The sequence below is a fragment of the Aquila chrysaetos genome, chromosome Z (assembly GCF_900496995.4).
Source record: "Aquila chrysaetos chrysaetos chromosome Z, bAquChr1.4, whole genome shotgun sequence".
NCBI classification, from domain to species: Eukaryota; Metazoa; Chordata; class Aves; order Accipitriformes; family Accipitridae; genus Aquila; species Aquila chrysaetos.
The window spans coordinates 1,161,489-1,184,327 of record NC_044030.1 but is presented as its reverse complement, the minus strand read 5'-3'; the positions used below and the strand labels follow the sequence as shown (position 1 = coordinate 1,184,327).

Genomic DNA, 22,839 nt, shown 5'->3' with positions numbered 1-22,839 from the left:
TTTGTGTTTCCTTTCTTCTCGCAGTTTCACAATTCTGATTGCCTTTCGACTTGGCTGCTTCATTTTATTGCCACTAACTACCTCATCTTCAGCCAAAAGCCTGAATTTCAAGATCTTTCAGGTAACCTATCAGTTACTTCTGCAACAAGAAATGTTTCTCAGCTCTGCTTAAATCGGAGGCAAGGTACTGGGCAGTACTACTTCTGCATGAGAAGACGATGAGGACTTCTTTAGGCCACACACTCTAGTCCGGTCCAGAGTCTGTTTGAGCTGGGTGCTGCACCACCCTGCCGTGGGACCAGCATGTGACGCATGACGAGCAGCATAGTCCGCAACTGCATCCCCTTGTCTTTTGGTTCCTGTACTGGTGGCCGGGTTCCCACCCATAACTCAAGCAACTGGGACAGTTTGGTCATCTTACGTCAGCCCCTCCACCTTATGTATATAATTTTTGTTTAGCTTGTACCTTTGAATTGAGGTAGTGAGTCACGACCAATACCTGCTCTTTAAGGGCTGGGGTTTTCTTTGAAGAAAATAGGAACCTTGCAGTTCTCTCCAGCAGATCTCAAGCAATCGAATAACTAATGCCCATTCCAGTAAATAAACCCAGGCTCTTCCAGGGAACTGATATTTATTTTCCCAAACAGTACATCTGTTTCCCGACATGTAGCTGTAGACAGTTTTCCTCATTGCCTACGGGAGTTTTCACCGCCCTGATGAAGGTGATCCTGATGGGTGCATCTCTTTGACCCGTAGTTCATATTCAGACCGTCGGTATGGGGCCAGGGTATTCCAGAAGGGGATGTGTCATATCAGCGAGCCAAAGCTCTGCTCGGTCCAAAGTGCGTTAAAGGTCTTCTTTGGCATTTGCGAGGCTCGTACGTGTATTTGTGATGACGGACAACTTTGTAATCATTATGAGCAAAGGAAGGAGAGCTCGGTCCTCCCTGCTTTCTTTGTGCCTGGAATTTGTCTTCCAGTGGCCCATCTGCGACTCTTCTGAAATGTCCATTTGGTATAGCCAGGTCTGGACTAAACGTGGGAGAGCAGGGCACCCGTGCTGGCAGGTGTCACCCACCCGTGGGTTCGGTCCGCAGCGGACTTGCGTTGCTTCCCTTCCTGCTGGTTCAGGTGACAGGGTGTGTTTGAAAGCACTTTGTGGCATCTTCTCGCTACAGGGCTTCGGTCTCAACCACCCCGAGGTTCTCCTGAAGCTGCAGGAACCAGGTTGTCCCTTCTGTTTGGTGAAGGTGGGAGCTGCCTCTGGCTGCCCCTTGGTGAGGCAGGAGAGCAGAGAGACCCTTCTGACTTAGGGTCCCCGCAGGGCTCAGTCTAGGCACATCTACTTACCCGTTTTCCAGCTCCCCAGTGGGTTATCGGTTTGGCAATCTAGCTGATTAAACGTTTCTTTTTCTGCTGTGGAAAGCAACAGTGATAGCGCTTCTGTCTCCACGTTGCAGTTATCCTGATGGATAGCAGGCTGCCTGTGAGCCTGTCGTGAAACTTAGGCGGCGATGCTGCTGATAAGCATCACTTATCAGCACCTGTCAGCGTGTGCTCTGACAGCACCCGAGTAACTTGGGGATGAGCTGTACGGTATCACCACGCCAAATGTTTGCTCTGCCATCACCTGGAGTTTCCTCAGTGCTTTCACCATTCGTGGAGCGCCCAGGGCTGCCGCAGAGCAGTACTCAGGCTGTTGGCTGTCAGATGAGATTTCTGAAGTCTCCGGTGGGTGACTGATGCCAGGGTGGCCGTTTTGGAGCCAAGCACCTGGGGGCTGGCTTGAAGGAAAAGGGTACCACGCCAGCGGACTGGTATCCTTTGAGATTTGGTGTCCACACGCCCGGCAGCCTGTCCTTTGCTTTTCTCCTTCCTCTGTGCCATAGAAAGATAGAGTGGTTTGAGTTGGAAGGGACCTTAAAGATCATCTTGTTCCAATCCCCCTGCCATGGGCAGGGACACCTTCCCCTAGACCAGGTTGCTCAAAGCCCCATCCAACCTGGCCTTGAACACTGCCAGGGATGGGGCATCTACAACCTCTCTGGGCAACCACTGTTCCAGTGCTTCACCACCCTCATAGTGAAGAACTTCTTCCTTACAGCTAATCTAAATCCACCCTCTTTTAGCTGAGAGCCATTACCCCTTGTCTTATCACTAAATGCCCTTATAAAAACTCCCTCCCCATCTTTCTTGCAGGCCCCCTTTAGGTACTGGGAGGCTGCTCTAAGGCCTCCCAGGAGCCTTCCCTTCTCCAGGCTGAACAACCCCAACTCTCTCAGCCTGACTTCATAGGAGAGGTGCTCCAGCCCCCTCATCATCTTTGTGTCCCTCCTCTGGACTTGTTCCAACAGGTCCATGTCCTTCTTCTGTTGGGGGTCCCAGAGCTGAATGCAGTTCTGTAGGTGGGGTCTCACAAGAGCAGAGTAGAGGGGCAGAATCCCTTCCCTCAGCGTGCTGGTCACGCTTCTTTTGATGCAGCCAGGATACAGTTGGCTTTCTGGGCTGCAAGCGCACATTGCTGGGTCATGCTGAGCTTCTCGTCAACCAGCACCCCCAAGTCCTTCTCCACAGGGCTGTTCTCAATCCGTTCTCCACCTAGCCTGTATTTGTGCTTGGGATTGTCCCAACCGATGTGTAGGACCTTGCACTTGGCCTTGTTGAACTTTATGAGGTTCACACGGGCCCACCTCACAAGGTCCCTCTGGATGGCATCCCTTCCCTCCAGCGTGTTGACCGCACCACACAGCTTGGTGTCGTCAGCAAACTTGCTGAGGGTGCACTCCATCCCACTGTCCATGTTGCTAGCAAAGATGTTAAACGGCGCTGGTCCCATTACTGACCCCTGAGGAACGTCACTTGTCACTGTTCTCCACAACTCTTTGAGTGTCACGATCCAGCCAATTCCTTACCCACTGAGTGGTCCATTTGTCACATCCATGTCTCTCCAATTTAGCAACAAGGATGTCGTGCGGGACGCTGTCAAATGCACTTTGCACAAGTCCAGGAGGATGACATCAGTTGCTCTTTCCTTATCCACCAACGCTGTAACCCTGTTGTAGAATGCCACCAAATTTGTCAGGCACGATTTGCCCTTAGTGAAGCCATGTTGGCTGTCACCAGTCACCTCCTCATTTTCCATGTGCTTTAGCATAGTTTCCAGGAGGAGCTGCACCATGGTCTTGCCAGGCACAGAGGTGAGACTGACTGGCCTGTAGTTCCCCGGGTCTTCCTTTTTTCCCTTTTCAAAAATGGGAGTTATGTTTCCCCCTTTCCAGTCAGTGGGAACTTCCCCAGACTGCCACGACTTCTCAAATATGATGGATAGTGGCTCAGCCACTTCATCTGCCAGTTTCTTCAGGACCTGCGGATGCATTTCATCAGGTCCCATGGATTTGTGCACCTTCAGGTTCCTTAGATGGTCTCAAACCTGATTTTCTCCTACACTGGGCAGTTCTTCATTCTTCCAGTCCCTCCCTTTGCCTTCTGCGTCTTGGGCGGTGTGGCTGGAGCACTTGCCGGTGAAGACTGAGGCAAAAAAGTCACAGAGTACCTCAGCCTTCTCCATGTCCCAGGTAATCATGTCTCTTGTTTCCTTCTGGAGAGGGCCCACGTTTTCCCTAGTCTTCCTTTTATCACCAACGTACCTATAGAAGCTTTCCTCATTGCCCTTGATGTCCCTGGCCAGATTTAATTCTATCAGGGCTTTAGCTTTCCTAACCTGATCCCTGGCTACTCGGACAGTTTCTCTGTATTCCTCCCAGGCTACCTGTCCTTGCTTCCACCTTCTGTAGGCTTTCTTTTTGTGTTTGAGTTTGTCCAGAAGCTCCTTGTTCATACACGCAGGCCTCCTGGCATTTTTGCCTGACTTGGTCTTTGTTGGGATGCATCGCTCCTGAGCATGAAGGAGGTGATCCTTGAATATCAACCAGCTTGCTTGGGCCTCTCTTCTCTCCAGAACTTTATCCCATGGTACTCTACCAAGCAGGTCCCTGAAGAGGCCGAAGCCTGCTCTCCTGAAGTCCATGGTAGCGAGCTTGCTGTGTGCCCTCCTCGCTGCCTTAAGGATCTTGATCTCTGCCATTTGATGGTCACTGCAGCCAAGGCTTCTCCTGAGCTTCACATTTACCACCAGCCCTGCCTTGTTGGTGAGAAGAAGGTCCAGCATAGAAGCTCTCCTTGTTGGCCCTTCCATCACTTGGAGAAGGAAGTTGTCATCAACGCATTCCAGGAACCTCCTGGATTGCTTATGCCAACAGATATGGAGGTGGCTAAAGTCTCCCATGACGACCAGGGCTTGTGAACATGAGGTTGCTCCTATGTGTCTGTAGAGGGCCTCATCTGCTCAGTCTTCCTGGTCGGGTGGCCTGGAGCAGTCCCTTCCGCATGACTCACTGAGCAGGGAGGGCGTACGCTCTGCTGCATCGAACTTGGACTGGGGCAGCTGGAGGATAGAAACAGGAGCACACAGGGAAATAGCGGTGGATGGGATGAAACCGTTCTGCCCTTGCTCGCCAGGGCAGAAGCACTCTCAGTCACATCCAGATGGGACCACGCTTCCCAGACAGCAACAGTTATGGGTAGTTGGCCTTTCTTACTCCGGACACCATGAGACAGCATCACCTCAAGGTTCAGCAGAGCAATGCAGCAGGAGGCAGCAGCTCTCTAGTGACTTCCTGACAGCTAGACATCTTCAGAAGCAGCCCTGCATTTTGCATGAAGCAAGTGGGAAGGTGCTGCCTGTTATTAATGCAATTTCCCTGACCTCAGCCCTCCCCAAGCAGCAGGTCTCTCTGCTGTGCATTGGTCTCTGTCCACCTTGGTTGGAGCCTCTAAGAGGACTGGGCAACCACTGCTGCAGGCTGACTCAGGAAAATCCAGGGTAGGGGAATGAAAATGCGTATTTCTGCAAAGGCAGATGGGATTCATCTAAATAATACGGCTAAAAACTCCGTTACATGATTTCATCAGTGACGGAGAACACGTGCAATGAGAGACAAAAGTCTTGCTCAGTTCTTAATTGCTCTCCTTACCTTGTTTTTTGTAATGATCTTGAGACAAACTATTGGCATAGGGATTGAAATACCCTCCTTTATAGTGTTGCAGCATAGAGAAATCCTCGCTGTTGATTACCATATCTGGTTATCTTCTAAGGATGAAGAATATTCACCTTTAGGATAATGTCTATGTTCTCTTTAATAACTATGGCATTTATTTTGTTAAGTAACTTATTTATTGCTAACTTAATAGCAAGGGAACATCATGTGGTAGCTCTTAAGTCTGCACTATAGTAAAATCTAGGCAAAATGGACAACACTTATCTGTATTCTTCTAGTTGTATTTGTATCCTTCATGGTTTTTAACCTATTTTAAAAGACTTTTTGCAACCTGTGCATTTGTGCTGTATGTTTGGGTATTACATTTAATTCCTTTATTGCTTTGTTTAGTGGAGGAGCGCAATTTTGTAGAGATGCACAGATGGCCTTCCAATTTGTACCTGAAGCAGCTCGCTGATTACAGGAACTATGTCCACTCTCAGAAGTGCCATTGCACAGTAATGTAAGAAGACTGAACATGCGCAGAGCTCATCTCGACTGGAAAATCTCAGACTGGGAATTAGACGGAGTATAAAAATCATGTAAAGAGCAAAACCAGATACTGATCTCCCCTGGAGCGCTGTATGCCATGCTGTAGTGCACTTACTAACATTCCTTGCTTCGATAATAAACCACTCCACTTTTTTTCGCTTGAAGCATTGGGAAATGTATCATGAAGATTTCTTTCAAGCACAAGGATTTCACACCCATGGGGATTAAACACAGTATGGGACCGTGTCATGACTGTCATCTGTTCTCCCTTCTAACTCCTTTGCTGTTTGTTTTGTTGGTTTTCGTGATTATTTTTGGCTGCTAAACCACCACCTGTGGAAAACGGATTTTTTTGTAAATCTGTGTAGAATAGGAGCACAGCAGCAGTGCAGGGAAGCTGAGAAGCCAACTCCTAAGTTCTTTAAATATTTCAGGATGCAAAAATTTACTGCAGCATCTGCTGGTTTGCAAAGTAAATAGTAGTCTTAAGAAGCATTTTAGTTACTATTCATTTTCTACTGCAAGTTAACTCTGTAATTCCTTTTACTGAGACTCTTACAGTCGTTTGAGTGGATATTTAAATTCCAGAGGAATGCCTATGCACCACTATCTTCCCTAGTGCCTCGCAAACATCTAAAAATTGAAATTACTTTTCCTCCCAGTAAACAGGAGAAGAAAGTCTGTTTTAATACTCCGTAGAACACCTTTGTTAGTGTGGTCATACTGTGTTTTTCCCCCTGAGGAAAACAGGCAGGGAGAGCTAAGTCCGCTCAGAGCATATCCGTACGGTACTGCTGGGGACAGGGAGGACAGGGAAGGAGCTTGACAGCCATTTGTAGATTTTGTGGGGAAAACTCACTGGCACGAGTGACTTTTTTGGGGAAAGTGGGTCTTGTAATCCTATGTCTCCCCTGGCAGCTGACAGCATAAATGTTGGAGGTGCTGGTCGTGGAGGGAGGTGACCCTCATGGGTATGGCAGTCCTATGAGGAATGTCGCCTTTTGTAACGGGACTTTGAGCTCGACCCTCCCCAGTGGGGACTCGGTTTAATCTGAGTTATCATCATATGCTCATAAGCTACACCATGTGAGACAAACCCGATTATCTTTTGTGGCTGCGTGGATTCTTTTTCAGATATAACAGATAAATCCTGAATATCACTACCAGGATGACCCTTGCAGACACTGTTGAGAGTTTTCTTGACCTAAATTGTTCATTTGTCATGCCACTAACTGATACGTATGTAGTAATATTAATGACAAGATGAACCCAGCCTTTACATAAGGCTATCTATCTGAGCATAGGTACTTTCCTGTAAATGAAATCTTGTCAAGGGACTAAACGCTTCATTATTATTTCTTGTACTTTCGGTTCTGCTTTGCCAGCTGCCTTGAATTTTGGTACATAATCTGAGCCTAGAAAGACAAAGAAAAGACACCAAAAAAAATTATTTAATGTTTCCCAATGTTCATAGTAGGCCATCTCAAATGTACCTGGAAACTGCAGCTGTGAGACAAAGGTGGAACAGTAAATTGCTGGAGCTGAATCTTTTTTTTTTGCTTCTAAGAATTGTTCTTGTATTTCAATACAGTTTTCTAAGTAAATTGTTCTTTTAAAATTCCATGCTAGAGTCATAGGGATTTTTTTGGTTTTCTTTCTGTTGATGTTTGGTATTTTGCGGAGGTTGAGAGGGTATTTCCTTTCCTATTTTTGAACACAAAAAAAAACCCCAAAGAAAAAAACAGCTTGTGACTCAGCTGACTGCTGCAGGCTCAAAATTCCAATGTTAGTTTTATGTAGGAATGAGAATTCTTTTTTTCTTTTTTCCCCACTTTTCATCTGGAGATTCTGAAGTTCTTTAGAAGATGAGATATACTTAGCTACATCTCACATATAAGGAGTCTGAAATATAGAGCATTACATTGCTTTTTCGAGATCACTAAAGAAAACTGAAAATGTTAAAGGAAAAAAATGAATTGGAAAGTAGTATGTATTGAACTTAAATGTGAATAAAAGGTCATTTCCTAGCATTATAGTAGAAATTAAAAATTTTAAGCATCAGTTAACTGGATAGATACAAATAAAACTTACAGTTTTTTGAAGCATAAAGTAATGAACAAAAATGAACATACAGTTGAACTACAGCTTGCCTGAACACCTGATAGCATCTTCAGTCACAGCATGTGCTTCAACCAGCAGCCAGCTCAATTATCAAAAGTATGGATTATAGGCCTCATGCAGACTTTTTGTACGGAACTGATACAAAAGTTGTGTGAGTGTTTGTCTGCCTTGCATGTAGTCCTACATTTTTAATACTTTGAAAGCTTTCCCAGGTTTTTTGCTAGAAGTTAGTCTCTTGCCAATAATTTAAGTGTAGTTAACAAATAACGAAATACTATTTTTAACTTTCTGTAAATGTTTTATAGGCATTTAAAAATAGGGTTAACAGAATACAAACACTTTATAGCCAACCAAGAGAAATATTTTGCTATTATGTATTTTAGTCAGTGGAAACCACAGGTTTTATACAGAGACACCAGGCAGTGTAAAAATATTTATTATTTATTCACAGATTAATGCATACTACTATTCAGACATTAAAACAGCATTCCATTTTACTGAGTATCCCATAATGCTGCCTGTATCAGGTACAATGTGCTGTCCTTGCAGACATAGCCCCTCTGATAAATTTAAATTCTTGGAAGAATTCTTCCTATAAATTCTTACTTTTATTCTGTATGATGATTTTCTGTAGAAAGGTATTCATCTTAAAGCTATTTTTAAAACTCATACTTTAACATTCGGATATGTAACTGGAAGTAGACTGTGATGCTTGGTGAATTGCTGTCGGCAGTTTTTTTTAGTGGAGGCTTTAGGACCATATCCATCACGGACAGTCAGGAATAAGGGCAGTACTGAATTTGGTATTTATGAACAACTTTGTATGGTATAAAGTAAAAATAGCTATGGCATAAAAAACCCCCCTTTAAACTATGGTATAAAGTAAAAATCAGGAACGATCTGAAAAAAACATTATTTAAGCAGGTGGTTTTGAAAAAAGTAAAATGTCTGAGGAGAAAGGCTTCCGCTGGTCCTGGCATCTCCCACCCTCCCAGGGCATCAGCAGCATTGCCGTCAAAAAAGGAGGCTGGTGGCGAATTTAGGTGCCCTTAGGCAGGTCTTAGAGGGTTTGGGATTACAGCTTCAGACTTAGGTTCAAGTGGAGTTTCAACTCCCAAGTCCTTCATTAGAGCTAACCCTCAAAATCCACTTTTAGAAGACAATTTTTTGAATAATGGATACTTACTCACTGTATACTTACTGCTGTACCGATACATATGTATGCTTGTCCTAAGCTAGCGCTAAGCTTTATAGAGACTAACAAAGAAAGCTTTCTGCACAAATGATGTTCTCCACATGATAGTTAAAAAACCTCTGCTATCGTCCTTTAGGTCTTGGTGTATTTGATTTGGAAAAAACTGTTAGAAGGAAGAAAAGCTACTTTATTAGGCATGTGCTAAAAATCCTGTATGTTTTTCTTTTAATATACCCTGACTAAATATATATGTTTTTAGGCTGAATATGTAAAACTTTGTTAGAAAATAAAAATTTTTCTCTAGTCAGTCTCTTGCGATTGTTTACCCATGTGCATTAGAAGATTTGAGCATTACGCTGGAAATATTTTTTTGTAGCTTATTAGAATCATAGAATAGTTTGGGTTGGAAGGGACCTTTACAGGTCACCTAATCCAACCCCCCTGCAATGAGCAGGGACATCTTCAACTAGATCAGGTTGCTCAGAGCCCCGTCCAGCCTGACCTTGAATGTTTCCAGGGATGGGGCATCCACAACCTCTCTGGGCAACCTGTGCCAGTGTCTCACCACCCTCATTGTAACAATTTTTTTCCTTATATCTAGTCTGAACCTACCCTCTTTTAGTTTAAAACCATAACCCCTTGTCATATCGTTACAGGCCCTACTAAAAAGTTTGTCCCCATCTTTCTTATAAGCCCCCTTTAAGTACTGAAAGGCTGCAACAAGGTCTCCCCAGACCCTTCTTTTCTCCAGGCTGAACAACCACAACTCTCTCACAGGAGAGGTGTTCCATCCCTCTGACCATTTCATGTCCCTCCTCTGGACCCGCTCCAGCAGGTCCCTGTCTCTCCCGTGCGGGGGACCCCAGGGATGGAGGCAGTACTGCGGGTGGGTCTCACCAGAGCGGAGCAGAGGGGCAGAATCCCCTCCCTCCACCTGCTGGCCACCCTGCTTTGGATGCAGCCCAGGATACAGTCGGCTTTCTGGGCTGCGAGCGCACATTGCCAGCTCACATCCAACCTTTCATCCCCCAGTACCCCCAAGTCCTTCTTCCCTGCAAGGCTGCTCTCAATCCCTTCATCCCCAGCCAGTATTGATACAGGGGGTTGTCCCAACCCAGGAGCAGGACCTTGCACTTGGCCTTGTTCAACCTCAGGAGGTTCACGTGGGCCCACTTCTCCAGCTTATCCAGATCCCTCTGGATGGTGTCCTGTCCCTCAGGTGTGCCAACCTCACCACTCAGCTTGGTGTCATCTGCAAACTTGCTGAGGGTACACTCGATCCCACTGTCTGTGTTATTGGTGAAGACATTAAACAATACTGGTCCCAGTATGGACCCCTGAGGGACACCACTCATCACTCTCCATCTGGACATTGAGCCATTGACCACTACCCTCTGGATGCAATTATCCGACCAATTCCTCATCCACCAAACAGTCCATCCAGCAAATCCATTTCCCTCCAATTTAGAAAGAAGAATGTTGAGGGAGACTGTGTCAAAAGTCTTACAGAAGTCCAGATAGATGATATCCATGGCTCTTCCCTTTTCCACTGGTGCAGTCACTCCATTGTAGAAGGCCACTAGGTTGGTCAGGCAAGACTTGTCCTTGGTGAAGCCAGACTGGCTGTATTGAATCACCTCCCTGTCGTCCATGTGCCTTAGTAGAGCTTCTAGGAGGATCCGTTCCATGTTCTTCCCAGGCACAGAGGTGAGGCTGTCTGGTCGGTAGTTCCCAGTGTCCTCCTTTCTACCCTTTGTAAAAATGGGTGCAATGTTTCCCTTTTTCCAGTCACTGGGGACTTCACCTGACTGCCACGAGTTTTCAAATATCATGGAGAGTGGCTTGACAGCTACATCAGCCAGTTCCCTCAGGACTCTGGGATGCATCTCATCAGGTCCCATAGACTTAGGTATGTTCAGGTTCCTCAGGTGGTCACGAACCTGATCTTCTCTTACAGTGGGAGGCACTTTGCTTCCCCTGTCTCTGTCTTGCAGGCCATCCACTCAAGAGGTGCAGGAAGCAAGGTTGCCAGTGAAGACTGAGGCAAAAAATTTGTTGAGTACCTCAGCCTTCTTGTCCATTGTTACCAGTTTGCCAATCACGTTCATAAAGGCAGGTACACTTTCTTTGACCTTCCTTTTCTGGCTGACATTCCTGTAGAAGCCCTTCTTACTATTCTTTGCAACCCTCACCAAGTCCAGCTCCAGCTGCGCCTTGGCCTTCCTGAACCCATCCCTACACAATTGGGCAGCATCCCTATACTCTTCCCAAGATACTTGTCCCTGTTGCCACTTCCTGTGCATTTCCTTCTTGCCCTTTAGTTAGACCAGCAGATCTTGACTCCTCCATGCTGGTCTCTTGCCTTCTTTTATTGATTTCTTACACCTGGGGATTGAGAGTTCTTACGCTCTATGGGAAGTGTCCTTAAAAATCTGTCAGCTCTGTTCTGCTCCCTTGACCCTGAGGGCAGTTTCCCAGGGGACCCTATTGACTAACCCCCTGAACAGCTGAAGTTTGTTTTTCTAAAATTCAGGGTCTTGACTTGACTCTTTGCCTGACCCATAACCCTCAGGACTGCAAACTCCATGAGTGCGTGATCCCTGCAGGGGATCCCTCCAGGCTGCCTCCAATCTTGATGTCACCAATTAGCTGACTTGCATCGGTGACCATCAGGTCTAGTATCCCATCCCCTCTGGTAGGGCTGCCTGTTACCTGGCTTAAGAAGTTATTGACAATGTTCTCCAGGAGTCTCCTTGATTGCCTACAGCTCACCATGCTACTTTTCCAGCAGATGTTGACGTGGTTAAAGTCCCCTAGCGGGACAAGAGCCTGCGAGAGCGATGCCTCCTGTAGCTGAAGTAAGAAGGCTTCATCAATACGCTCCCTTTGATCGGGCGGCCTGTAATGGACACAAACATAAAGGTTGCCTCGGTCTCTAATTCTTCAACCTGCTCATGGCTATTCTTCAGAGACAACTCTTCATACTCTATCCATTTCTTGAAAATACCCTTCCACCCCTGAGGAACCTAGTCTAGTGGAAGGTGTCCCTGCCCATGGCAGGGGGATTGGAACAAGATGATCTTTAAGGTCCCTTCCAACTCAAACCACTCTATCTTTCTATGACACAGAGGAAGGAGAAAAGCAAAGGACAGGCTGCCGGGCGTGTGGACACCAAATCTCAAAGGATACCAGTCCGCTGGCGTGGTACCCTTTTCCTTCAAGCCAGCCCCCAGGTGCTTGGCTCCAAAACGGCCACCCTGGCATCAGTCACCCACCGGAGACTTCAGAAATCTCATCTGACAGCCAACAGCCTGAGTACTGCTCTGCGGCAGCCCTGGGCGCTCCACGAATGGTGAAAGCACTGAGGAAACTCCAGGTGATGGCAGAGCAAACATTTGGCGTGGTGATACCGTACAGCTCATCCCCAAGTTACTCGGGTGCTGTCAGAGCACACGCTGACAGGTGCTGATAAGTGATGCTTATCAGCAGCATCACCGCCTAAGTTTCACGACAGGCTCACAGGCAGCCTGCTATCCATCAGGATAACTGCAACGTGGAGACAGAAGCGCTATCACTGTTGCTTTCCACAGCAGAAAAAGAAACGTTTAATCAGCTAGATTGCCAAACCGATAACCCACTGGGGAGCTGGAAAACGGGTAAGTAGATGTGCCTAGACTGAGCCCTGCGGGGACCCTAAGTCAGAAGGGTCTCTCTGCTCTCCTGCCTCACCAAGGGGCAGCCGGAGGCAGCTCCCACCTTCACCAAACAGAAGGGACAACCTGGTTCCTGCAGCTTCAGGAGAACCTCGGGGTGGTTGAGACCGAAGCCCTGTAGCGAGAAGATGCCACAAAGTGCTTTCAAACACACCCTGTCACCTGAACCAGCAGGAAGGGAAGCAACGCAAGTCCGCTGTGGACCGAACCCACGGGTGGGTGACACCTGCCAGCACGGGTGCCCTGCTCTCCCACGTTTAGTCCAGACCTGGCTATACCAAATGGACATTTCAGAAGAGTCGCAGATGGGCCACTGGAAGACAAATTCCAGGCACAAAGAAAGCAGGGAGGACCGAGCTCTCCTTCCTTTGCTCATAATGATTACAAAGTTGTCCGTCATCACAAATACACGTACGAGCCTCGCAAATGCCAAAGAAGACCTTTAACGCACTTTGGACCGAGCAGAGCTTTGGCTCGCTGATATGACACATCCCCTTCTGGAATACCCTGGCCCCATACCGACGGTCTGAATATGAACTACGGGTCAAAGAGATGCACCCATCAGGATCACCTTCATCAGGGCGGTGAAAACTCCCGTAGGCAATGAGGAAAACTGTCTACAGCTACATGTCGGGAAACAGATGTACTGTTTGGGAAAATAAATATCAGTTCCCTGGAAGAGCCTGGGTTTATTTACTGGAATGGGCATTAGTTATTCGATTGCTTGAGATCTGCTGGAGAGAACTGCAAGGTTCCTATTTTCTTCAAAGAAAACCCCAGCCCTTAAAGAGCAGGTATTGGTCGTGACTCACTACCTCAATTCAAAGGTACAAGCTAAACAAAAATTATATACATAAGGTGGAGGGGCTGACGTAAGATGACCAAACTGTCCCAGTTGCTTGAGTTATGGGTGGGAACCCGGCCACCAGTACAGGAACCAAAAGACAAGGGGATGCAGTTGCAGACTATGCTGCTCGTCATGCGTCACATGCTGGTCCCACGGCAGGGTGGTGCAGCACCCAGCTCAAACAGACTCTGGACCGGACTAGAGTGTGTGGCCTAAAGAAGTCCTCATCGTCTTCTCATGCAGAAGTAGTACTGCCCAGTACCTCGCCTCCGATTTAAGCAGAGCTGAGAAACATTTCTTGTTGCAGAAGTAACTGATAGGTTACCTGAAAGATCTTGAAATTCAGGCTTTTGGCTGAAGATGAGGTAGTTAGTGGCAATAAAATGAAGCAGCCAAGTCGAAAGGCAATCAGAATTGTGAAACTGCGAGAAGAAAGGAAACACAAACAACACTTAATGCTACCGTGTCTAAAAGACAGCTGCGCCTTGCTTGTCAAAATATTTCAGATTTCCCCTCTCAACATACTTAGCAGTCTACTACACAAAGTTTTGACTGTAGGAGGTAACGAAGGAAAAGTCATTGATGGAAATATGTAAACAGACGGAGAGCGGAGAACGAACGATAAAACTCCCTCCCCCGGGGGTGTGACCTAACCCCTGGGCCTCCTTTGGTCATGAATCTCGGAAATTTGTGTCTTCTGCACAGAAGCAGAATTGGAGAAAAAGGAAGGTAAGGAGCATGGCACGCTGGTTTTGTTGTCTCCTCTCTCTCCACAAAATCCTGTCTGTTCAAGACAATATCCTGCCTGAAACTCACAAACAATTCAGGTTTTATTTTCCTCTTCTGTTTTCCAAACCTCGCTTTACTGTCTCTCTTTCTCTCTCTTGTCAGCTGCTAGTCTTTTCTTTTCCTGCTTCTTACGTATTTCACTCAATATTCTATCAGGTTAGATCTCCTTTGCCACTTGCGTATCATACAAGTTTCTTTTTGACTGAAAGGGCAAGTAGTGCTTCTTCACTTGCCTGAAACACATCTTTGCTGCCAGAAGCTGCAATTAAGCTGAACTGCCGCAACGTGTCCGTCATGAAGGAAATCGCACAGATCATCGTACGGCAGCGCATTCTGCAATAAAAGGCTGAAGGCCGTGTATTAGCCAGCCTTGTGCCACTAGATAGCCCTCATCAACAGATTGTGTATCGGTGTTTGTCCTTGGGAAGGGAGATCATTAAGACAGTAAAAATCTTATCAGTTAAACAAGCCCCACTAAGCCGAGTCGACATGGATATTCTTAGTTCCTGTACACAACACGTACCTTAGCTTTTTTGAGCAAGCTAACAATACTGAGACTTGTGGATGCCAGCTCCCGGCTCGGCATGCTCTGAAGCTGCGTGATAATGTAAAGCTCACAAATATGCTGCAGTCTCATTACTTGGTACATCTCCGCACAGATCAAGAGAGACATAGCCTGGAGAATACTGGCTGAAAAACAAGAAAACATAAGTTACATGTGTTTTGCCTTTTTGACAAGATGATCAAAGCCACTTTTCACCCAGTCACCTTTTAAACAGTGAACACAAAATCAAACCGCTGCTGATCACCTTATTGCCTTTGCATTATTATCATTATAAGTTTGCTATATTGCCCTCTTTTTGCCGATAAACTACTTAATTAACAGGAAAAGAGAAGTTAGTACTTTTTAGGAGGTAAGTGTAATAAATTGTTATCAAAATCCTGCATCTTGAAGACGCTGAGTCAAGTGCTGCTGGTCTATTTAAAGTAAGTGATGACTAATAAGAGGATTTAGCTTTCCTTTCAGAAAAGAACATCTGCGATACATGTACAAGAAAACACAGCAAAAAGGCCAAAAAGAAGATGGAGCAACTCTATTTTTGAAAGAAATATGGTATGGTGTTTGCATATATAAACTGATGGGCAAGGAAAAGTTAGGCGGACTGAAAAGAGAAACATACGGAAAACCTAAGAATAAGGTAGAATTATTTGAAAAGAAAAGAGAAGCAAAAATACATATCACAACATCATTCTTTCAGTATATCAAAGGAAAGTTATCCGTATTTAAATCCTATTTCTTATTTAACGTGTAGATTTTCTTCCCATTAAAAAAGACGAAGGTTAAGACACAATGAATACTCTAGCTCAATTTGTCTTGCCAAATATGCCAGTTGACACACTTTTATTCTGGTTTTACATACAAATAAGGTATGCATGTGTATAAATAAGATATTCCTGCAATTTAACCTTGTTTATCTTAAACTTAGCAAAATATATGCTCAACAAAATGACAATTTTGAAATAAAACCCAGAATTAAGATTAGAAAGCAGTATTACTGTGATGTAGAGCAAAAATTCCAAACATTGTAATGGACCAGAAATGCAATGCCACAGTCTTTTGAGACTTGCTGTGTCAGCACAAAACAAATACAGCTTTATTAGTGATATTTGTTCTGCCTGCAGTTGATTTTACTTGAATAAGAGTGATTTCTTTCTTTATTGCACAATATGAACAAGTTCTCTTTCTTGAGACGTTCTACAGTACAAGACTGGCATGTTTCAATGAAATAAATGCTGCTACTTCACTCTCTATCAATGCCCCACTGCAGAAAAATGAGTAACAGATATACGTGTATTTTAAAATTTTCTTACCTGGGCAGCAGGAGTCGGTGTAAAGGTACTCTAGAAAGGAGAGGAAAGTGTCTTTGGAAACCCCATACACTGGAACCAGAACACTATTTGCTTCTAGATAATTACCATTAAACATAGCTGCCATTACCTCACAGCGAGCTACCAGAACTGCTCTGTGGGCTGGTACAGTTGCACCTGCAGGACACGAGATAAAAATCAATGACGATTTTACATACCCAGAGAGATCTTGATTGTAAAGCTCATATTTTCTTAGAAGGCCTCTACTTCACTGAACACGACTGAAGTGTTTAAAAGTAACAGTAGATAATTAATAGCACACTCTCTTTATACCGGTCAAGATGTTTACATCTGCCTCGCAGCCACCGGCAAACAAAAAGAAATACCAAATTTGTTACGACAACCTGCTCCCAGCACCGGGTGCTCCAAATAGGGCAAACTTGTATCAGTCAGAAACAGGCTTTCCACTAGCCAGAAATCTGACAGTGCTGTAGCTACGCCAGTTGACACTAACTGAACCTCTGGCCCATTGCATAAATAGGCAGTGCTTGAATTATTATGCAGATCAGTAATCTGTGTTCACCAGTAATCCCATTGGTAATGAACGGGGGTTCTGGAAGTCAAACTTGCACATAACCACACAAAGCAAAGAAAGGCAAATTATCCCAGATGACATTCCCTTAAACCCTTTAAGTAAGCGCGATGTTAACCAGATCAAGTATTTTGCCTAGGTGAATTTCCTGATGGTTGTCTCATGAAAAGACCGCTGATAAATTTTTCCAGAAATTTTTCTATTCTGTAGTATTTGCAAGTGAATCATTTGCTTCACTACAGCATTTGGAAGACCTGGTAAGGTTACCGGCCCAGGGTGGTAGAGGTCTTACAGGCTCTTAAGGAAAACGTTGACAGCCTGAGCTGCCAGCCCTGGCACTGGGACTTCTGCAGAGCCCCGCCGAACTCCACAGTCCTGCGTGCAAGAAAGTGCCAAACAAGTGCCAGGCAGGAGAGCAACCAAAGACAGGATGAGAGCTTACAGCCGGCTGTAAATGATTTAATCTGAATTACAGTAAACAGACCAACTGACATGCAAGATAAATAGACTGTAAATGCTACTGTAGAAGTTACTGTCTTAATTTCCTCCTTAACCACAACCCTGCCACCTACCTAATTCCTGGGAGACATTTGGCACTTTATCGTTCCTGTTCTATTTCTGTTCACCTGTGCTTCTGCTTCCAGATTGCCTAAGCTGCATAAAAAATGTGTATGTTTCTACATAGAGAGAACGCGTCTGAATTGTATTATAAATTTACACACATAACATGAGCAATACACGATGCAGACCTGATGTAAGATATGCATGCAGTTTTGTACGTGCGTGCAATTGGATATTTAGCTACTACTCCTTAGGAGATTCGGTCACGTTATGAGTCTTTACACAGACCCAATGGCTCCCATTTGCAATGGCTCCCAAGTACTTTGTAAGCTAGAAAGCTAGATGCGGCACCCCCCGCTTCGTTTCCCCCGTCCAGCCGTTTTGGGGAAGAAGGCGGGGGGTGACGTTCTGCCGCAGGTCCAGGGGGCACAGGCAGAGCACGGGGGCTGCGGGACCGAGGTCATCTTGTGAATGGCAGTTACAGAGAACTAAGATAACGAGATAGGTGTATATTAAAAAGACAAAACCCCAAAGAGTTCACGCTTTGGTTTTGATTTGACTTTTCCGTGGAAGCTGGGGGCAGGAGGGGGCACTGCAATATGCGGACCGAGCGGTTTCCTTTGCCTGCTTCTCGTGCAAAGAGGCGGAGGCTGACGGTGCCCGAGCAGGGCCCTGCCCCGGGGAAGAGGCGGCTGCAGGCTCCCCGGGAGCGCAGGTTCTTCCAGGCAACAGGGCTCTGCCGCCCACCCTCCGCTGCAGCCGCATCCCACAGCATCCCGTTCTCCAGCGCTCGCACCAGCCCGTAGCCACCTTCCCCTCTGCCGAGAGGACTCAGAGCAGCCGTCCTGACCGGGTAACCGCTAACACCCGCTACCGACACGTATGAAGAGCGACGCGAGAGGCAAGATGGGCAACGAATGCTGTGAGAGCCCCGCGGCATCCCCGAGGTCCCCGCGTGCTTTTCCCTTGGTCAGCCCTGCCAGGCTGGCCCGACAGCGCCCCGACCGCACGAGGGGGTGGCAGAAGGCCTGCCAAACCCTGCTGGAGACACAGGAACGTCCCGGTTATTTCCCGAGTCTGGACAATCGTCACCCTAGGTTTCTGGGAAAATAATTTTTCAAAAGTCTGGTTGGAATTATAGGAAGAGAGCGAGCCTGGGAACACGGCTGTGTCCACGCCGCCTGCATGTAAACTGGCAGCAATACTACAATCCCAGCTAAAAGGAATGTTCTCCCTGAGACACACAAGTGTTGACTCCTGCCGTACCACTGGGATGTCCAAATAGCGTTAAGTTTTCCTGCCAACTGCTTATCAGAGGAACCGGGGGGGGGGGGGCAAAGCGCAGAGCCTGGCTGGCTTTCTAAATGCTTCACTTCACTGGGCAAGAGTTCTCAGGCGCTTGATCCCCATCTACTGCCAATCACAGCCAGCCAGGTCACACTGCAAATCCTGGGAAGCACAACCTTTTCTTCCAAAGATGAAATGACTCAGCATAGCAAGAGGAGTGGCATCTTCTCCTAAGCTCGTGAACCAGTGCTGATCACTGTGCACCACCCGTAAATAATTCCTACGGATACGCAGCCTGTCCGTCCCGGCAAGCCCCGTTTCCAACCGGCATCCCGAGCATCGTCTCCCCTGCGGTGCAAAGGGAACATGAAGGGAAACGAGTGCGCAACTGTGGCAGCGTGGCTGGGTTTTCGACGGGTTATTCACTGAACCCTCGTCAACTGCCACAAATAGCTTTCAGCTCTGCACGTGGCTGTGTCACTGGAAGTTGATGAGTTTGGTGGCATTTCCAAGAAAACATTTCCTCCGGGGTCCTTCTCCACCATTTTTGCCCAGCTCCGGACTATGACTCTCCTTTTGCTGGGGAGAAAAGAGGAGAAAACAGTTCTTTACTTTTATCAGCAGTCCTGTGCCTTCCCTCGGGCAGAAAGGGCTTAGGAAGGTGAACTCTCCGCTCAGATTTTCCAAGGTATTAGGGCCTTGCTTTGCTCAGCGGTGCGAGATGGAGCCGCTCGGGCCCATTTTGGGGAGTGACGCGACATCTGGACCGGAGTCACGCCAGGTCGGCACCGCAGGACCTGCCTTGACGAGGCACCTCGCGGGCCCTGCAACCTGCCATTACGTTGTCACTGGCACAGTCACCAAACCTCCCTTTTCTGTTCCTCTTCCGTGGCTGTCTGCGTGGAAATAAGCGTGACTGTCCCTCTGCTTGTTTTGGGGGACTAGCACGGCTTGCGATGGGCTTTAGGAACGAATGGGCAGTGCGCCCGTATGCACGCTTTCCAAGTCAGCATTGCTCAAAGTTCAACACTTGACGTAGAGAGAGCATTACCAGCGAGACGCAGCCTCATCTCTAAGGAAGTCCCATGCAGAGCAAACAACCTCCCTGAAATATTCAACCCTTCTTTCAAGAAATACCTTTTTTTTTTTTTTTCCTGAGTAAGGGTAAATCAAGTGTGCAATCCAGGTTCTGACTACTTGCCCTCATTGTTATTGACAGCCTGTAAGGCCCTGTTTATTTTTACTCACCGTTTTCTCTGCATGGGGTAAGACTCTGGCGGCTAACCCTCCCATTTGGCTTGCAAACTTCCAAAATATCACCCGTCTCATTGAAACCAGCATCCAAGGAAGTTAAAGATTAAGCACGCGTGTGAGCACACACGTGTGGGGAGGTTCTTACGCAACCCGATAGAAATATTTAGACATCAGGTTTCCAGCGTTAGCTTCATGTCTCTAAATTTAGCATGCAAATACACCATTACGATGTTCCATAGCTGCAGAAAACTTGCACAGACTTTGTCTACAAATGATTGGCAAAAAGGCTTCCCTCGCTCAGGAGGAGACGTTCATTCAAGCTGCATCTCTAGCTACTTCACTCTGTTTCTGGCGATTGTGATCATTCCTCCTACCAGTCTCTGCGCTTCAGCTGACGCACAGCCCCCTGAAAGGCAGTCCTTCAGACGGCAGAAGTACAGGAGTCGCGACTTTACTATCCTTTGGGGAAAAACAGTATCAAATGAATGGTCTGATGAAATTGCTGGGGCTGAAATCAGCCATGGAAAAGAAGGAATTTGAAAAGCCGCTTGCAGAGTTGTTTTGCGCAGTGAGATGTTGGGGCTACCAAGGATGCTTTTTGAAACAGTCCTGCAGGGATGACCGTGTTCACCAGGACAGGGGGATGCAGATTCAGTCCTCTCCCTGAAATCCGCGTCCTCCTGGCTTTTAGGAGAGTGTTTTGACCTTGTCTTAGAGGGAGCGTTTTGGCTGCCGGGGTGGTTCTTCCCTAAGGAATCCGATAACGTTATGCACACTTTTAAGCTTGGGTAGGATCGAGACCCGCACGCCTCTATGCCGAATACTAACAATGTTTTTACACACATTTTTGCACAGTTAGCACTACACCTCTGCTTCCCTTTTTCCCCGCGCTGATGATGCTTTTAACCCGTTCTCATAGCAGTGGTTTCCCCCAGAGGAAGAATACCTTCCCATTTTGGCAAGAGGTGTAGCGGACCCGGTGAACCCCTAAAAGTAACGTCGGTCGCCCTGGTAGGATCTCCCGCAAGGCTGGTTCCTTCACGGCGGTAACACCCACAAGAAGTAACTACCGTAGAACTGGGGTATGGCTGGAGAGCTGAGGGATGAGCCTCGCACCGCCCCGTCGATTACAGACCCTGGAAATACACCCCGACCGACTCAATGCTCGTGACGGAACGAGAGCGCCGGGACAGCAGTCACCAAACGCCAGCTCGGGAGGACTGCTTACCCCCACGGCGTGGCCGGGAGCGTTTGGCACCAAGAGCCACAACTTCTTCTCGGTCACCGCGCGCGGCCGTCCCACGGCGCGCGCGGGGAAGCCCACCCTCGCGGACCCGCGCCACGCACTCGGCGTCCCCGCCACCGCCTCGCGCGGGGGGAACCCTCCTGCACCCGGGGTTTCTCCGCTGCGCCTGCGGGCTCTGGATGTGACTACCCGGGGAGCAGCGTCCCGAGCCTCTTCCCCTCGTCCGCTAGTAGCCCCGCACCGCTCTCCTCCTCCGCCCACCCCTCGCCGCCGCTGCCCCGCACTCATCGCAGCGGGCAGGTGTCTGCAGACTCTTTGTCCAGGGCTGGCTTTAACCCTGGCGACGCCTGTCCTGGCACCGACCGCTCTTGTACGGCCAGCTACGAGTAAAGCCTTCCCGCGGCTCTCAGCCGAGAGCGAGCTGCCGGCCTGGCATCTGGAAGCACAGCCTGCAATTTGAAAGCGCGTGGGCACCACGGGCCGCGAAGAGCGAGCTTCTCGCCGCTGGATCGTAATTCTGTTTCTTGTCTCAGGGCAGGCACGGCAGCATTTATAGGTGGATGCGAGCAGAGGCTTAGAGCTCCACTGAACTCCGCGCCGAGAGCCGACGCTACAGACCACGACGTTTTGCTTATCGAGATTTAGCAGCATCCCTCTCGTTGTTCGTTTCGTTTTCAGCAGATACCGTTGAGCGTCCAGCCAGGATCCACGTGCCTTTATTACGTCTGACAGTGAAGCGAACAACGCAACAGGAAGAAATTCAGTGTTGGACCCAGGCAAGAACGAACCAGCCAATATAAGTAAGTGAGTGGTGCGTCCATCATCTCCCGCTCCCACCCTGCTGCCTCGCCTTCTCCACCCCACGGCCCCCCCGGCACAAAAGGGCTTTTGGGCGGCAGCCGCCAATCCGCCTCCACCGGGGACGCAGAAGGCGGGCTGTGCCCCCAAAGGCACGGGGAGCGATGGGCATCGCAAACCCTCTGCGTAGCCCAGCTGGGCTTTTAGCTTTTGCTGGCTTTCCTTTTAGGATATTTTAAAGCGTGAAAACACCAGCAGCTGGCTTTTCTTCTTCGGGAAGAGAAACGCTTGTACCCCAAATGGGACAACGTGCGGGAAATACTGCCTCAGTGTTCTTATCGCTGCGGGCAGGATGCCTCGGTTAGCTTCAGGCACTGCGCTTGCCCCGGGCCAGTCACCCTTCAAGCCCGTGAAGTCGATGCGTGCAGACGTCAAGGGCACGCGTAGGTAGTGCCTGACCTTTGCTGCAGTTTCAAGGTGGGCAACGGGGTACTTCAGCCAGGTGACACCTATTCCCAGGGCTAACGCGCACCGCCTAAAACGGGCTAGCAGAGAAGATACTCCGGGAAAAGCATCTGGTCTCCAGACTCTTCTGCTTTCCTGGAAAGAAGAGAATGAAAAGTAATACCGAAAGTGGAAAGTGGGAGAAGCTACGCTGCCAGGGACTTTCTGTGGTGTAGCAAGCAGCTGGCCGGTGCCTGGCGAGCGGCTGTGGTATGGAGGTGCCCCAAGAGCTGCCGAAACCCCGCTGCCTACACTCTCCTTTCTGAGGGCGGCAAAGCAGCGGGGCGAGCTCAAAATGCCTATTTTTCTGTGCGCAGCGGAGCAGGTTTCCTTCTCCCGTGCTGACGCTGCAGAAAACTGCATTAGGGAAGCCCTGTTTGGGGTAGGGGCAGAGGTCTTGCACGCGCCTGTCACGCGCAACGCCGATGGACTGCAGAAAAGATAGCGTGGGCCCTGGCGCTGGTTTTCCCCTTCC

The 22,839-nt window shown here is 47.8% G+C and overlaps 2 protein-coding genes across 3 annotated transcripts in view; one reads left to right on the top strand and one right to left on the bottom strand.

Moving 5' to 3' along the window:
- The window catches only part of LOC115337025 (rho-related BTB domain-containing protein 3-like), a 35,858-nt gene extending 26,651 nt beyond the window's left edge, over nt 1–9,207 (top strand). For both annotated transcript variants that reach the window (XM_030004963.2, XM_030004964.2), the window contains 2 exons: nt 25–121; nt 5,448–9,207. In XM_030004963.2, the coding sequence (XP_029860823.1) occupies nt 25–121; nt 5,448–5,563 (213 nt within the window). In that variant the 3' untranslated portion in view covers nt 5,564–9,207. The remainder of the gene's footprint in view (nt 1–24; nt 122–5,447) is intronic.
- A 4,385-nt stretch (nt 9,208–13,592) lies between these two features.
- Nucleotides 13,593–16,376, bottom strand: LOC115337489 (rho-related BTB domain-containing protein 3-like). Its single transcript, XM_030005845.2, has 3 exons — nt 16,126–16,376; nt 14,777–14,943; nt 13,593–13,886 (listed from the first exon to the last, which is right to left on the bottom strand). Exons 1-3 carry the CDS (start codon nt 16,247–16,249, stop codon nt 13,689–13,691), a joined length of 489 nt encoding a protein of 162 aa, XP_029861705.1. The 5' UTR covers nt 16,250–16,376; the 3' UTR covers nt 13,593–13,688.
- Between the last annotated feature and the right edge of the window lie 6,463 nt (nt 16,377–22,839).